A 15,704-nucleotide genomic window follows, 5' to 3' on the forward strand; every position below is an offset into this window, starting at 1 on the left:
CATGTATGTATGTGCACCACGTGCATGTCCAGCGCTTACAGAGATCAGGAAGATCTTTGCATCCTCTGGAACCAGAGGACAAATTAGCTGGGAGCCACCATTCAGTTGCTGGTAACTGAAACTACGTTCTCAGCAAGAGCAACAAAGGCTCCTAACTGCTAACCATTTCTCTAGCCTCAATATATTTTTCTAATACAGTTTGTCTTTCTGTTTTGCTTCTTTAAACGGTTTTGCCTTGTAGCCCAGGCTCACCATGAACTCAAGGCCATCTTCCTGCCTTGGTCTCTAGAATGCTGGGATTATAGACATGAACCACCATTGCTAAGCTTCAACAAATTTTTGATCTTGTCATTTTTTCCTCTTCTTTTATATATGTATGTATATATATATATATGTGTGTGTGTATATGTATATATATATATATATGTATATGTCTATTTTTATTTAATGTGCATTGGTGTTTTGCCATGGATATCCAGTCCCCTGGAACTGGAGTTACACAGTCACGAGCTGCCATGTGGGTGCTGGGAATTGAACTCTTCAGAAAGAGCAGTCAGTACTTTCAACCGCCAAGCCTTCTCTCCAGCCAGAAATTGTTTAATTTTTATTACTGAGAAATAACCACCTAGGAATAAGTTCATTTTTATTGACCATTAAAAAATTTACTATTCTTTGTCTAAAAGTACACTAAACACTACAATAGCTTCCTCCTTACCCACAGGCTTATGTTTCAAGATCCACAATGGATGCCAGGAACCGTGGTTGGTACTAAAACACACAATTATCATGCACTGTAGCTATAACTTTATAGCTTAAGGTGCTCCAGCAAATCAGCATAAATTTACTTTTTTTTCAATTTAACTTTATTTTACGTACATTGACATGAAGATGTCAGATCCCAGATCCCAGGGAACTGGAGTTACAGACAGTTGTGAGCTGAAATATGGGTGCTGGGAATTGAACCCAGATCCTCTGGAAGAGCAGCCAGTGCTCTTAACCACCGAGCCATCTCTCCAGCCCCAAATTTACTTTTTCTTGTCCATAATTTCATAGGTAGAAGGGTAGAAGGGACAATCCTACTACAGACCCTGGCAATCTTACCAGGATTCTTTTTCTTACTGTTGTGAGGGAAGTACTCTATGGCTTCCTTTGGATCTATGTGATTGCTAACCTTACTCTCAGGCATTGAGGGCATCATTAAGGATTATTTGAATATAGCAAGCACTGTGTGTGATACTAGAGCAGGCACTGTGATAACTGACCAGACTACTAGGTGACTACCAGGAAGGTGGTATATGCGGAGTAGATATACTGGACAAGATCATTTAGGTCCCAAATGGGACAGCACAGATGACATAAAGCTTTATCATGGTACTCAGAATGCCACACAATTTGAAGCTTACAAAGTGTTTATTTCTGAAATATTGTATTTTATATTTTTAGACTATGGCTGACCACAGATAACAAAGTAAAACCATGGACAAGGGGAGGATACTATTATTCTTTATACCCTTATTCTATAAGAAGCCTATAATCTAGTCAGAAAACAAGATACGTACACATTAAATAACTGATGGACAATACATTAGTATTACATATGCATCCTTCTATCCAATTAACACTTATTAAGCACCTCCAACATGCGTGATACTGTGGTAAGGCACTGGGGATATAAAGATAATCAAGATTTAGCTCTTACCTACTGGTAGCTCACACACTCTTGTAAGCTAAAAATATAAAGTGACAAACTGATTATATGTATAAAAATTAGAAAATGAGATGGCAACAACATGATGACTGGGTGGTACTAACTGCAGAAGTTCTTGGTAGGATGAAAAATTGATGACTTGTGTTATCGGAGAAAAAAGACTTCAAAGAGAAGGTGGACCTGGAAAACGGCAGACTAGAAACTGCCTCTGCAGAGCACAGTGACTGAGAAAGTCAGAGAACAAAGAACAGACTCCACTCCAGAGACAGACAGAGCAACTCATGGGATGGTGCGAAGAACCGAAAAGATCGGAGACCCAGCAGGGTGGTCAGGGAGGAGTGACTCTGATCTGCTCTAAAGGATTAGCAGTACAAAGTGAGGGAAGGCGGAAGAGGACATAAACTCTAGGGAATGCCATGGATTAAAGAAATAAAAAGTACTCCAGAGCAATGAAAGGGTCAGCAGGTTTGCTCAGCTGACAAAGGCACTTGCCACCACACCTGATGACCTTGACAAGTTCGGTCCCCAAAACCCACATAACAGAAAGAAGGAACTAATTGCTCCCCAAGGTGTCTACCGTGTTGTATGTGCTACACTGCATGTACAGGCACACACACAATAAATAAACAAATGTTAAAAGCTATTTCATAGGTTTCATAGCATCATAAAGAGAAAGTACCAAAGTACTGGAATAACAATGTACCAGACAGGGGTATGGATGGGATGGGGGAGAGGGGCAGATCACAATGTGTACCTTGTGAGTGTTTTGTAGGAGTTCAAACTAAATCCTGAAAACTGTGGGAAAGTTTCAAACTTGGAATTAGCTAGTGTAGCCAGGCTGGCCTCGAACTCACAGAGATTCACCTGTCTCTGCCTCCTAAGTGCTGGATTAAAGGCATGCACCACCACCTTGCTCAAGTTTCAAACTTTTAAGTGGGAAAATGGTGCAAAATAGAACAGTCCTCTAGAAACTTAGCTGTGAACAAAGAAAAATGGTTACTACAAAGAATAAAATTTTGTTTTTTTCTTTAACATGAAAGAGCCAAGCTTTTATTCAGGGGGCAGAGAAGCAGGGATGGAGTGATGGAAGGGAGGGGGGAAGATAGGAGAGGAGGGGAGAACACAGAGGAGCATTTTCTCATGGCAGCAGAATTATGGCAGTGAATTCTCAATTAGTTCTGCCACATATACCATTAAGACAGTTCCCCAACATAAGAGAGACCCTAAACCCAGTGCCTTGGGAGCTTTGGGATCAGCAGGCCACTATGTCACTTCTACATAATCTTACAGCACTCTACAGGAAGCAAATCATCATATTTGATATTTGTTGATGCATCAGTGTCCACCAGACAATGAAGAAATAATCAAAACATTACCTCAGAAATACAGAAAGAAACTTGTATCTCAAGAAGAAATAATTTACCAACATGCAGGTCCAGAATAACCACTGTGGCGGCCATTTGTCATCAGATGAAAAAAATTACCTTTAAAATAACTTCAAAAACAGCAAACAAAGAGGGAAATAGGCAGGTAGGCATGCAGAGGAACAGTACAGTGAAAAGAAGCAAGTATCTTCCAGCTCCAACTGAGAGGAAAACAGAAGACTCACAGGAAAATGGGTAGAGCTGGAGACCATCCTGTTCAAAGTCAACCAGACTCAGAAGACAAGCACTGCATGCTTTCTCTCATAGCTTAACATATGTGCAGGACATGGACGTGGAGGAAAGAGGAAGGGAAGAAAAGAGAACAATGCAGTAGGGAAAAGCGACTGTCACGTTCTTCTCTCATCTGAGACTCAACTGCATAAATGTAAATGGAAAACAAAGGCAGGGGGAAGGACAGGAAACACAATGAGGGTGAGCCTGGACAGAATACAAAGGTGTGTGCATGTGCATCTGCACATATACATGTGCGTAACTGAAAATACCATGATGGAATTTATTATTTTATAGAATAACTAAAAAAAAATTAAAACAAAAAGAAGAGAAAGTAAAACTGGCTCTAGATCTTAAATGGTAGATATATATGAAAAAGAAATGGAAGAAATACAGCTGTTTAGAGAGTCAATTGCAACTTATCCCATAAGCAGTATCTACATTTTTGCCCACAAGGAGCTAAGCAGAAGCTGTTAGTGCGGTGGGTGCTCACCTACCTCGTCAGATTCTGACAGGAACTCCTGCATGATGTCGCTCTCACCAATGACTCGGATTGAACACACTGAAGAGAACAAAAACAATATCTAGCATCAGGCCCTAAATCAAGAATATTAAAGAATATATCAAGGTTTACATTTAAATTGTCAGAGCTAAGCATGGTCATACACATCTACAATTCTAGTACTTGGGAGGCTGAAGCAAAAGGTTCACTGCAAGTTCCTTGTATCAAAAAGGACACAGAAAATGTTTAAATCATGGGTAACAGGTAACTGTAACCTAGTATATTATATGTATCCTTAGCTGTAAACCTAAGGCATGACAAACAATTCGCCTAAATGATATAAAACAGTACAATAAAAGGAAATATAAAGATGTAGTTTGCTAAAAATGTTAAACACAAAAGAACATAGCACATTTAACTCTTAAGTCCTGTGGGATCAATTATCAAGTCAGAACATAAGGGAAAAGACAATGGAAGAAAGAAAAAGGTCAGGTAAGAATAAACCAAATATCAAACTGAAATGCAAAGGAAAAACATTTATTTGTCCTAGGAACAGCAAGTCAGAGAACATCTAACATCAATTTGGAAACGGGACAGGTAAACCAAGAACTTGAGAGCAACAGAGCACCTAACTTCACTTACAAAGTGATCTAAGGAAGACAGACAGAAAGACAGAGAGGCACACAGAGCAAGACAATGGGGAGAGGAAGTGAGAAGAAAGGAAGGAAGGAAAGAGAGAAGCAGGTAATAAGTAACTTGTTGTCTAATCGAAGAAAGGTACCCACCACCCCAGGATGATGAATGAAGAAAGGTACCCACCACCCCAGGATGATAAACAACACTGAGGACTTTATGGCACAGTTTAAAGTACCCTCTGTAACGTGCCCATGGCGTGTTCAGAGGCCAGGCTACTGTAGCAAAACATCACTTCAATGCAGGAAATAGTTCTTCAGGAATAAGGTTCACTGTCAGAGTTAATTTTGTTGGGGTGTTCTGTTTTGTTTTAATTTCAAACTGAATTGGGTCAGTTAGTCTTTACACATTATTCCTTCAAACTAATGTAGTGTTGAGGCGGAGGGCCGCTTCCCGCCACCTGGCTAGTTTTACCCAAAATAATTACACGGAAACTGTATTCATTTAAACACTGTTTGGCCCATTAGTTTTAGCCTCTTATTGGCTAATTCTCACATCTTGACTAACCCATATTTAGTAAATCTGTGTAGCACCATGATATGGTCGCTTACCAGGAGAGTAACCTGCATCCAACTCAGAGAGGAGAGGCATGGCAACTGCCTATGGCGACTGCCTGAAGCGTCTGCTAACTCTGCTTTCTTTCTCCCACAATTCTGTTCTGTCTACTCCGCCTACCTATGTTCTGACCTACCAGGCCAAGCAGTTTTCTTTATTAATTAACCAATGAAACAACAGATATACAGATCACCCTCCTCCATCAAACTAATATTCTAAAGAACCCACTGCACAATGTGGTGGTCTGAATGAGAATGGCCCCCATAGGCTCATGTGTTCAAATGCTTCATTCTCAGTTGTTGGAACTGTCTGGTGGGAACTGGGCAGAGTGGCCTTGCTGGAGGAAGTGTGACACTGGGGATGGGCTTTGAGGTTTCTATAGCTTATGCCTCTCTTGTGGATGAAATGTAATCTCTCAACTACGGCTCTGGTTCTAGTGCCAGGCCTGACAGCCTGATTGCCTGATACTATGCTCTGGCCATGAGGACAGCCATGACTTACCCTCTGATACGGTAAGCAAACCCCCAATTCAATGCTTTCTTCTATAAGCTGTCTTGGTCACAGTATCTGCTCAAAGCAGAAGAACAGTGACTAAGACACACAGCTAGCAATAATAATCAGCTGTGACAAAAGAGCCAGGCGAGTCTCTCCTCATGACCACGAGATTATCTTACTCAGATCTGTGTCATTTCTTTGCCTTTCTAGAAAAACACAGATTCTAGTATCTACACGCACAGAAACCCACATTATCATTTCAAAGTTTCATTGATTCTACCTATAGGCTGTTGAGAACAAGGAGACTTTAGATGGCCTACAGCTGAGTAAACCTTTACAGCTATAAAAGGAATGTTTATATACAACGTGCTATGAGCCAAGAATCAATCATCAATGCAGCGTAATATGTATTTATAGGTAAATATGACCCTTTAAATAAAAGCCAACCAAGGGCTACCAAAAGCATTCATTTTTCTGTTAGGAAGTCTCTGCAAGCTAGCGAAGAGGGACACTATTACTGCAGAGCACATTTTGGCCTTCAGAGCCTAGGTCATTTACTACTTCTCATCTAAAACATAACTTCCTTACACTACTGGTTTTTATGAAACACAGGTATGCAATTTAGGGATCAGAAACAATGTCCACTTAGCATAGTAAAGTTTAATGAACTAGTTTACTTTTTTTTTTGGTCTTTTGGTTCTTTGAAACAAGGTTTCACTGTGTAGCCCTGGCTGTCCTGGAACTCACTCTGTAGACCAGGCTGGCCTCAAACTCACAGAGATCCACCTGCCTCTGCCTCCCAAGTGCTGGGATTAAAGGCGTGTGCTATCCCCTTATCCTTTTAAACATTTTTAAAACTTACATTTATTCATTTGGGTGGGGCACACACCTACCACTGCAAAGGAGTGACGGTCAGGGGAGGACAACCTGTGTGAACTGGTTCTCTCCTTCTACCACGTGGGTCTTGGAGACTGAACTCAGGTCATTAGATTTAATGACAAGTGCCCTTACCTACAAGTAATCAAGTCTGGCTTACCCTTTTCTAGATATTCCTCCAGTCCGCGACGCCGGGCATCGAGCTGTTGCTCTGATAATGAGAACGGCCACTTTCCTGGGAGTCGAGGAAATGTAAAGTTGGCAAACTCCCTTTTCAGGTTTTGATGCAGGATGGCAAATTCCCGGTACCGCTTAGAACAAAGCTGCCGCCCTGCCATGTAAACGTTGTACACCTGATGAGACAGAAGAACAAGAAAGTCACAGTCACCTCCACTCACGAGGGTCCCAGGCAAAGTCATCAGGTTTTCAGGCCAGGTGGCCTTTACCTGTTGGGCCATCTCACCAACCATGGTCCTTTCTGTTCTATTTCTTCTCTCACAGATGGCATTTGGGCTGTCTGGAAATTTAGCTAGCAATGTGAACAATACTGCCATAAATGTCTATATACAAGTCTCCTGTTGTACACACAGAAATGGGAACTGAACCAAGGCTTCAAAGATATGTACACTTAACCTCAGGAGACAGTGTCCAACTAAGATATGTACATTTAACCTCAGGAGACAGTGTCCAACTAAGATATGTACATTTAACCTCAGGAGACAGTGTCCAACTAAGATATGTACACTTAACCTCAGGAGACAGTGTCCAACTAAGATATGTACACTTAACCTCAGGAGACAGTGTCCAACTAAGATATGTACATTTAACCTCAGGAGACAGTGTCCAACTAAGATATGTACACTTAACCTCAGGAGACAGTGTCCAACTAAGATATGTACACTTAACCTCAGGAGACAGTGTCCAACTAAGATATGTACATTTAACCTCAGGAGACAGTGTCCAACTAAGATATGTACACTTAACCTCAGGAGACAGTGTCCAACTAAGATATGTACATTTAACCTCAGGAGACAGTGTCCAACTAAGATATGTACACTTAACCTCAGGAGACAGTGTCCAACTAAGCCGCAGGATTTTTAACAACTTACACTCCTTTCCTTAGCATCTTGAAAAAAATCCTTTTAAGGGCTGGGAAGGAAGTATAATTTGTAGAATGCTTGCTGAATGCAGGAATCCTGAGTTCCTAGCAGGAGGAGCCAAGCACCAGAGAAACCAGGCACTGTGGAGCATAACATAATCCCAATACTCAGGAGGTATAGACAGAAGTTCAGGGTCACCCTCAGCTATACAGCAAATTCAAGGCCAGTCTGAGATATGCGAAAAGAAATGTATTTCTGCCAATGGAAAGAATATGAAAAAACTTCAGAATGATCCTAGTTCATTTTTCCCCAGTTACTAGCCAGGACAGTCTGTCAACATGACACAGAGTATATCACTTACTAAGGCCTTTCTTCATCATTTCCAAATCTCATATTAATATCAGCATCGCAATCTGAAACATTCCAACTTTTCAAAGTTCACAGTTGGCCAGGCACACCTTTCTCTCAGCACTCAGAAGCCAGAGGCAGACTGGTCTACAGAGGGAGTTCCAGGACAGCCAGGGCTACACAGAGAAGCCCTGTCTCAGGAATAAAACGTAAAAAAGTACTACAGCCTTTAAGAATTCAGTCTCTTTAAAACATCCATAGTGTCTTTCAACATTTGAAATGTCTCTATGTTGAACATTTCTTCCTATATTCATTGTTAGAGTATCCTTTTTGATAAAATACCAGTTCTTGAGGCTCACCTATTGTTACCTTAAATCTGTGTGCATTTCTCATGGATTGGTAGGGCTCCTGGAGTCCTTTGTTTTGAGATGTTTGTTTGCTTCACTATGTTGCCCAGTTGGCCCCAAGCTCCTGAGCTCAAGTGATTCTCCTGCTAGCGCCAAAGGAACAAGCCACCACTCCAAGCTCTGGATGGTTTTTCCACTGGGATTTTTGTTGGGTTGTTTTTGAGACAAGGACTCAATGTGTAGCACAGGCTGAACTCACACCTGAGACTCTCTAGCCTCTGCCTCCCAAATGCAATCTGATCACAGGTGTGCCCCATGGTGCCCAGTTTATGTTGTTGTTCTTTGTTCTTGCTGATCCTTTTCACTTGTGCAGTATGACTATCTTCTCCCATTTTTTATAATTTTTGAAAAATAAAAGCTCTTAATTGTATTTATTTATTTATTTGGTTTTGGGGTGTCTTTGTTTTGTGATGGTCTCCCTATGTAGCTAACTGAAGCTGGCTCTCAGCTCCTGATCCTACTGTTTCTACTTCTCTGGGCTAGGCCACCAGACTTGGCCCAGATAGCAACCCTTTCTTTCTTGCTATCAGTTCCACCATGAACAGCAAAAAGCTCTGCAGTCTAAGAGTATAGTTTATTACTCTTCTTCATAGAGAACACTTTTGTGCCTAAACAAACTTTTTTCTACCCACACATTCAAACCTTAAGTAGAGTGTGGTAATGTATGCACTCAAGAAACAGAGGCAGGGGGATCACTGCAAATTCAATCAAGGCCACCCTGATCTACACACCAAATTCATGGCCAGTCTGGTCTAACACCAAGCAAGTCCAGTCCAAGGCCAATCTGGTCTACAGGGCAAGAGCAAGGTCAGTCTGGTCTACACAGAAAGGTCAAGGCCAGCCAGGAATGCTAGTAAGAACCCATATCTACAAAGTAGGGGAAAGATCTAAAAACTATTTGCCAATATTTACTACTAAGAACTTGTAATTTTTTCTATAATGTGGAGTTCTACTGGCAATTTTTTTCTCACTGTCTTCTTTTTTAACTTTTAATATTTCTTTTGAAGTCAGAAATATTTACATTAATTTTTAACTGTTTTCCCTAAATATAAATATAAGCCACCCAAACTGGATGTCCTTAGGTGGTCTGTAATCAACTTCTTACTATAAATAACAGAAAGCTAGACATAAGACAGGAAGCAACTCTTTTCCAGTCATGGGACAACAGGCAGCGAGGACCTGTGATCCCTAAGAAAAGGAAGAAAGTAAGATGAGCACTACAGCTACGCGGCTCTCTGCCTGGGTAGCTTCTAAAGTAAGGCTCAAGGAGGTCACGTGAACGAAGGTGCTAAAAAGACACAGGATCCAGAAATTCCCCTCCCGGTCACTTGAATTCTGATTGATTAGCAATCCCAGGGGAAAACTCTCAACTAGGGGAGCTGTAAGTGAACAACTCTGAGTTCACACTGGGTTTAGAACAACTCACCTTTTTCCAACCAGAAAAAAAGAAAACAGAATTCCCTGAATTTTTTTGTCATTTAGAAGACAGCTCAAAAGGCTACTCTAGGAAGGAGACTGAACTAGCTCTAGACCAAGAGCTCCTCCAGCTGGGATGTTCTCGCGCATCCTGCACTTGCCCGGCATGCTCTAAGATCTCGGGTTGATCCTTAACACTTACTTTATAATTTTTTATGTTTTTTAAAAAGTTATACAATGCCATGTACGTTAGTGCACGCCTTTAATCCCAGCACTCGGGAGGCAGAGGCAGGTGCATCTTCGAGTCTGAGGCCAGCTTGGTCTACAGAGCAAGCTCCAGGACAACCACAGCTACACAACACAATGAAACCCTGCCTTGGGGGTGCAGTGGGTGGGAATCTGACAAAAATCTAGTGTCTAATAGCATTAAATTCAGCATCTAGTATCCAACAAAAAATTTAACAGGCATATAAAGAAGCATGAAAATTTCCAGCCAGAAGGAAGGGCCTCAGGAGAGACAGAAACAAGAATGCAGTAGGCAGGAACTGTTACACATGGCTTTAGCTTCTATCTGGGATTTAGGAAGCACTAGGAAAACTTTCACCACTTGAGGTAGAAGAGCACCGAGGTCTGACAGACCAAATCAAAAGCTGAAAGTGAGCATAGAAAAGAAACCAGTTGGCAGAGAGAGATTGGAAATACTGCAGTGTCTGAAGGTGGAGTTTAAGATATCAATCAGACATGTGATGCATTAAGTCTCCAGAAAGCCGACAGTGTGCCATAAAAGCCATCCTTGTGCAGCGACCCTAGTGAGGTATTGAACTCTCCACTCCAGCCTGCATCCCCTTCTTCAAAGTGTGCCATCTCTAAATGCCAGTATCCACATCTCTGTCCAACTCCTTACCCTACCAAACAAGTGCCTAGCACCTCTCTGGAGGTCCACTGAATGCCGACGTACCACACTGGCACAATACATCCCACTGACTTGCAAGCCTTTTCCATGGGTCTCTAACAACAAAAACTGGGTACACTGTAGGAGACTAAAGAGAGTTTCCCCTGGTGGCTCAAGCATACAAGAGGTGATTTAGCAATGGTGGAGTCAGACACAATGTCCACCCACTACCCAGTTCCTTTTTGTCTACTAAGAAAAGATAGCGGCAAACCCCGTGATGCAGAGGGCATGGGCAAAGACTTTGGAAAAAGTAAAAGGGAGTCACTCCCTATTCCTGGGAGTGAAGGGAAGCCAGCCCACGTTCCTACTGTGACACTAACACCAAGAGGTCTGATGAAGGGAAAACACTGCAGAGTTGGTTTGACTTCAATAAGGAGAAAAGGCAGAAGAATTAAAGAACCAGAGACAAAGACCTACCTAAACAAAAGGTAGACCAAACAATATCCACCTCTGCCATGACAGAGAGCAGGTGAACAGGGTCTGGTGAGATGGTCCAGTGGTAAAGGTACTTGTAAAAACCTAACAGTCTGAGATATTGCCTCAACATCCACATGGTGGAAACTCTGAGGCATCCTCTGACCCCCATACACACCTACAGCAAATAAATAAACCAACAAACAAATAAATGCAGAGAGAAAAAGAACTTGCCTGTTGTACAGACACTCAGAAGATGGAAGAACACTGAGAACCCCTGAATGCCTTCCCCAGCAGCCAAACACCAGGAACAGCAGCCATTCAAGAGGAGCTGCAGCCAGTCAATAAGGTAAGGATAGCTCCAACAAAACCCAAACCCATTTGACTACTTGCTCAGCTCCTTAATAGAAAAGGCCCAGCCACTTCGAGGTTCAAATATTGATTTCAGTGCTGACAGTTTCCCACACATGATAGTTTGGAATCAAATACTAAAAAACAACAGCAAAGCTGAGTATCCCTTCTCCTTCCCTTCCCATTACTTACGAGATAATGCATCTACGTGAGAACACAGATGCTGTGGTGCCTTGAGTAAGAATGGCACCACAGGCTCAAATATTTAAATGCTTAGTTATTAGGGATTGGCACTACTTGAGAAGGACTAGGAGGTGTGGCCTTGTTAGAGGAAGTGTGTCACTGGGGGTTTGAGGTTTCAAATGCCCAAGCAGGCCCAGTGGCTCTCTTTCTTCTTGTGGATCCAGAGGCAGAACTCTCAGGTACTTCTCCAGCATCATGCCTGCCAGCATGCCACCATGCTACCCAACATGAAAATGGACTAAACCTCTGAAACTATAAGTAACCTCCAATTAAATGCTTTCTCTTCTAAGAGTTGTAGGGCCATAGTGTCTCTTTACAGCAATAGGACAGTGACCAAGACAGACGCTGAAACTAGCAAAGGTATTAGAGCAGGTGTGGTTAACATGCTGACAGAGCTAATGTTTAAAGGGGAAGTGTAACATGAACACTTCAACAATAGGAAAGAAAGATGAAAACCAGGTGCAAACATCAAGTGGAAATGGCAGAAATAAAAAGCACAGCGAGAGACAGTGCAATGATGACAAACAGTGACTTAAAGACAGATCAGTGGGCTGGAGAGATGGCTCAGTGGTTAAGAGCATTGCCTGCTCTTCCAAAGGTCCTGAGTTCAATTCCCAGCAACCACATGGTGGCTCACAACCATCTGTAATGAGGTCTGGTGCCCTCTTCTGGCCTGCAGGCATACCCGCAGACAGAATACTGCATACATAATAAATAAATATTTAAAAAAGACAGACGAGTTAAAACCATCTAGACAGAAACAAGAGAAAGAAGACATAAAACAGAGCATCCGAAAGCTCTAGCACAAAACCAGTATAACAAACACTGAACTAGACTCTCGGAAAGATGAGAGAGGCTTGGAGAGAAATATATTAACATTAAGAGCACTAGCTGATATTCCAGATGATCCAGAATCAGTTTGCAGTACTCACATGGTAACTCACAATCCTCTGTAACCAGTTCCAAGGAATTCTACACACCCTTGTGTCCTCTAAGAGTACTAGGCATGAATGTAGTGCACAAACATACATCATATATGAAGGCAAACCACCCATATACAATCTTTAAAAATTTTTCTTTCTTTTTTTTTTTTTTTTCGAGACAGGGTTTCTCTGTAGCTTTGGAGCCTGTCCTGGAACTAGCTCTTGTAAACCAGGCTGGTCTTGAACTCACAGAGATCCGCCTGCCTCTGCCTCCCGAGTGCTGGGATTAAAGGTGTGTGCTACCACCACCCAGCTAAAAATTTTCTTAAAGAAAGAAAAAAGAATGGAGAGTTGAAGAAATATAGACACACCAGCTGAAAAATTTCTAAAACCCACTTAAGACTTAGATAAATCAGGCTGGAGGGATGGCTTAGTGGTTGAGAGCACTGGCTGCTCTTCCAAAGAACCCAGGTTTGATCCCCAGCACCCACATGGCAGCTCACACTTGTCTGTAACTCCAGTTCGAGGGCTTCTGACACCCTCACACAGATGTACATGCAGGTAAAACACCAATGAACATAAAATAAAAATAAATTATTTTTTAAGAAGACTTAGATAAATCAAAGATGAAGAAAAACTTTGAAGGCAGCCAGAAGGAACTAAAATATTATATAAAAAGACTAAAAAAGTAAAATAAACAAGCTTCTCATAACAAATTATGCAAACCAGAAGCCTACATTGTGTGTGTGTGTGTGTGTGTGTTGCACACGAGCCTTGCAACCGTATCTCAGGTCTTGGTTCTCTTCTACCATGTGAATACTCGAGTTGTCAGGCTTGGCAACAGGCACATTTTTGCCCTCTGAGCCAATCTCACTGGCCCATGGTGTGGCTTTTTTATAGTAAAAGAAAACATCAACCCATAATTCTGTGTCCTATAAAAATATCTTCCAGCTGGGCGGTGGTGGCGCACACTTTTAATTCCTGCACTTAGGAGGCAGAGGTAATCATACCTCTGAGTCTGAGGCCAGTCTGGTGTACAGAACAAGTTCCAGGACAGCCAGGTCTACAGAGAAATCCTGTCTCAAAAAACTAAAGCAAGCAAAGAAAAAATTTAAGCTGGAAATGGTATTTCATGCCTTTTATCCTAGCACCTGGGAGGCAGAGGCAAGCAGATCTTTATGAGTCTGAGGCCAGCCAACTGGCTTGGAACTTGCTATATAGACCAGACTGACCCCAAACTCAGATTTACCTCTTTCTGCCTCCCAAGTACTGGGTAAGGTATGTATCACCATATTCGACATGCAATCAAAACTTTTGTTGCTTTTGTTTTTTCTTTTTGGGACAGGGTCTCACACTATATCCTACACTGGCCTGGAACTCCCTATGTATTATTATAGGCTTGCAGAAACTGGCTCTCAACACTTTTTCAGGCAGACAGTTTAGCCACCCTGTGAGTCTCTGGATCACTCCCTAGTATCACATAAACTGAGAATGGTGGCACATTCTCATAATCCCAGCACTTAAGAGCTTCCTGCAGGAGGGCCACAAGTCCAAGGACATCCTTGGAGGCCAGCCTGTGATATAGAAGATACTGTTGTTTTTAAACTTCAGACCCACAGAAATTGAAGAGGACACATTGTCTATAACAGATTTGCATGCAATGTTAACTGAAGTTATTCGCGCAGAGGGAATATGATACCAGATGAAAACTAGATTTATACAAAGTAATGAACCACACCAGAAATGGTATGACGGTAAATACTTTTTTTTTTTTTTTTTTTACTGAAGTCTCTTTAAAAGTAATGGTGGAGCCAGGTATAGTTCTGCATACCTTTAATTCCAGCACTTGAAGCAGAGGCGGGCAGATCTCGGTGAGTTCAAGGCGAGCCTGATCTGTACAGAAAGTTCCAGGTCTGTTTCTTTTTTTTTTTAAATTTATTTATTATGTATATAACATTCTGCTGCCATGTGTGCCCACACGGCAGAAGAGGGCGCCAGATCTTATTCAGATGGTTGTGAGCCACCATGTGGTTACTGGGAATTGAACTCAGGAACTCTGGGAGAGCAGCCAGTGCTCCTAACCACTGAGTCATCTCTCCAGCCCTCCAGGCTGTTTCTAAACAAACAAACGAACAACAACAAAAGTAACTGAGTTTGGCTCAGCAGATAAAAAGTGCTGATGCCTGACACTGGGGTTTGTTCCTCACAGTCCACGGTAGGAGATGGAGCAGCTCCTTCTGGGCTCCACAAGCACACAGCAATGTGAACATGCCCCCCATATACACACATCTTCGATTATTATTATTATTAGTGTGCACACTAATAATAAGTAAAATAATAGGTAAAATAGTAAAAAATAAAATATTTGACAGTTGATGCTTATAAATTAAAATGTATATTGTGTACAGAACAAACACTAAGAAAACAGAATAGCCAAAAGCAATCTACAGATTCAACGCAATGCCCATCAAAATCCCAGCAAAATTCTTCAAAGACCTCAAAAGAACGGTACTCAACTTCATTTGGAAAAGCAAAAAACCCAGGATAGCCAAAACAATCCTGGGCAATAAAAGATTTTCTGGAGGCATCACAATCCCTTACTTCAAACTCTACTACAGAACTACAGTACTGAAAACAGCCTGGTATTGGCATAAGAACAGACAGAAGGACCGAATAGAAGACCCGGATATCAATCCACACATCTTCGAACACTTGATCTTTGATAAAGAAGCAAAAAATATCAAATGGAACAAAGAAAGCATATTTAACAAGTGGTGCTGGCATAACTGAATATCAACATGTAAAAGAATGACAATAGACCCGTATCTATCACCATGCACAAAACTCAAGTCCAAATGGATCAAAGACCTCAGCAGAAAGCCAGCCACACTGAACCTCATAGAAGAGAAAATGGGAAGTACACTTGAACGCATTGGTTATATATATAAATATAACCCCAGCAGCACAGACACTGAGAGAAACAATTAATAAATGGGACCTCCAGAAACTGAGAAGCTTCTGTAAAGCAAAGGACACAGTCAACAAGACAAAACGACAGCCTACAGA

The 15,704-nt window shown here is 41.7% G+C and overlaps 1 protein-coding gene across 3 annotated transcripts in view; it reads right to left on the reverse strand.

The window, feature by feature from the left end:
- Positions 1 to 15,704, reverse strand: part of Snx27 (sorting nexin 27) — an 81,088-nt gene that overhangs the window by 26,696 nt on the left and 38,688 nt on the right. For all 3 annotated transcript variants that reach the window (XM_038311527.1, XM_038311529.1, XM_038311528.1), the window contains exons 3-4: positions 6,645 to 6,837; positions 3,861 to 3,925 (exon numbers count right to left, since the gene is read on the reverse strand). In XM_038311527.1, coding sequence (XP_038167455.1) covers positions 3,861 to 3,925; positions 6,645 to 6,837 — 258 coding nt within the window. The remainder of the gene's footprint in view (positions 1 to 3,860; positions 3,926 to 6,644; positions 6,838 to 15,704) is intronic.

The sequence above is a fragment of the Arvicola amphibius genome, chromosome 14, assembly GCF_903992535.2.
Source record: "Arvicola amphibius chromosome 14, mArvAmp1.2, whole genome shotgun sequence".
NCBI classification, from domain to species: Eukaryota; Metazoa; Chordata; class Mammalia; order Rodentia; family Cricetidae; genus Arvicola; species Arvicola amphibius.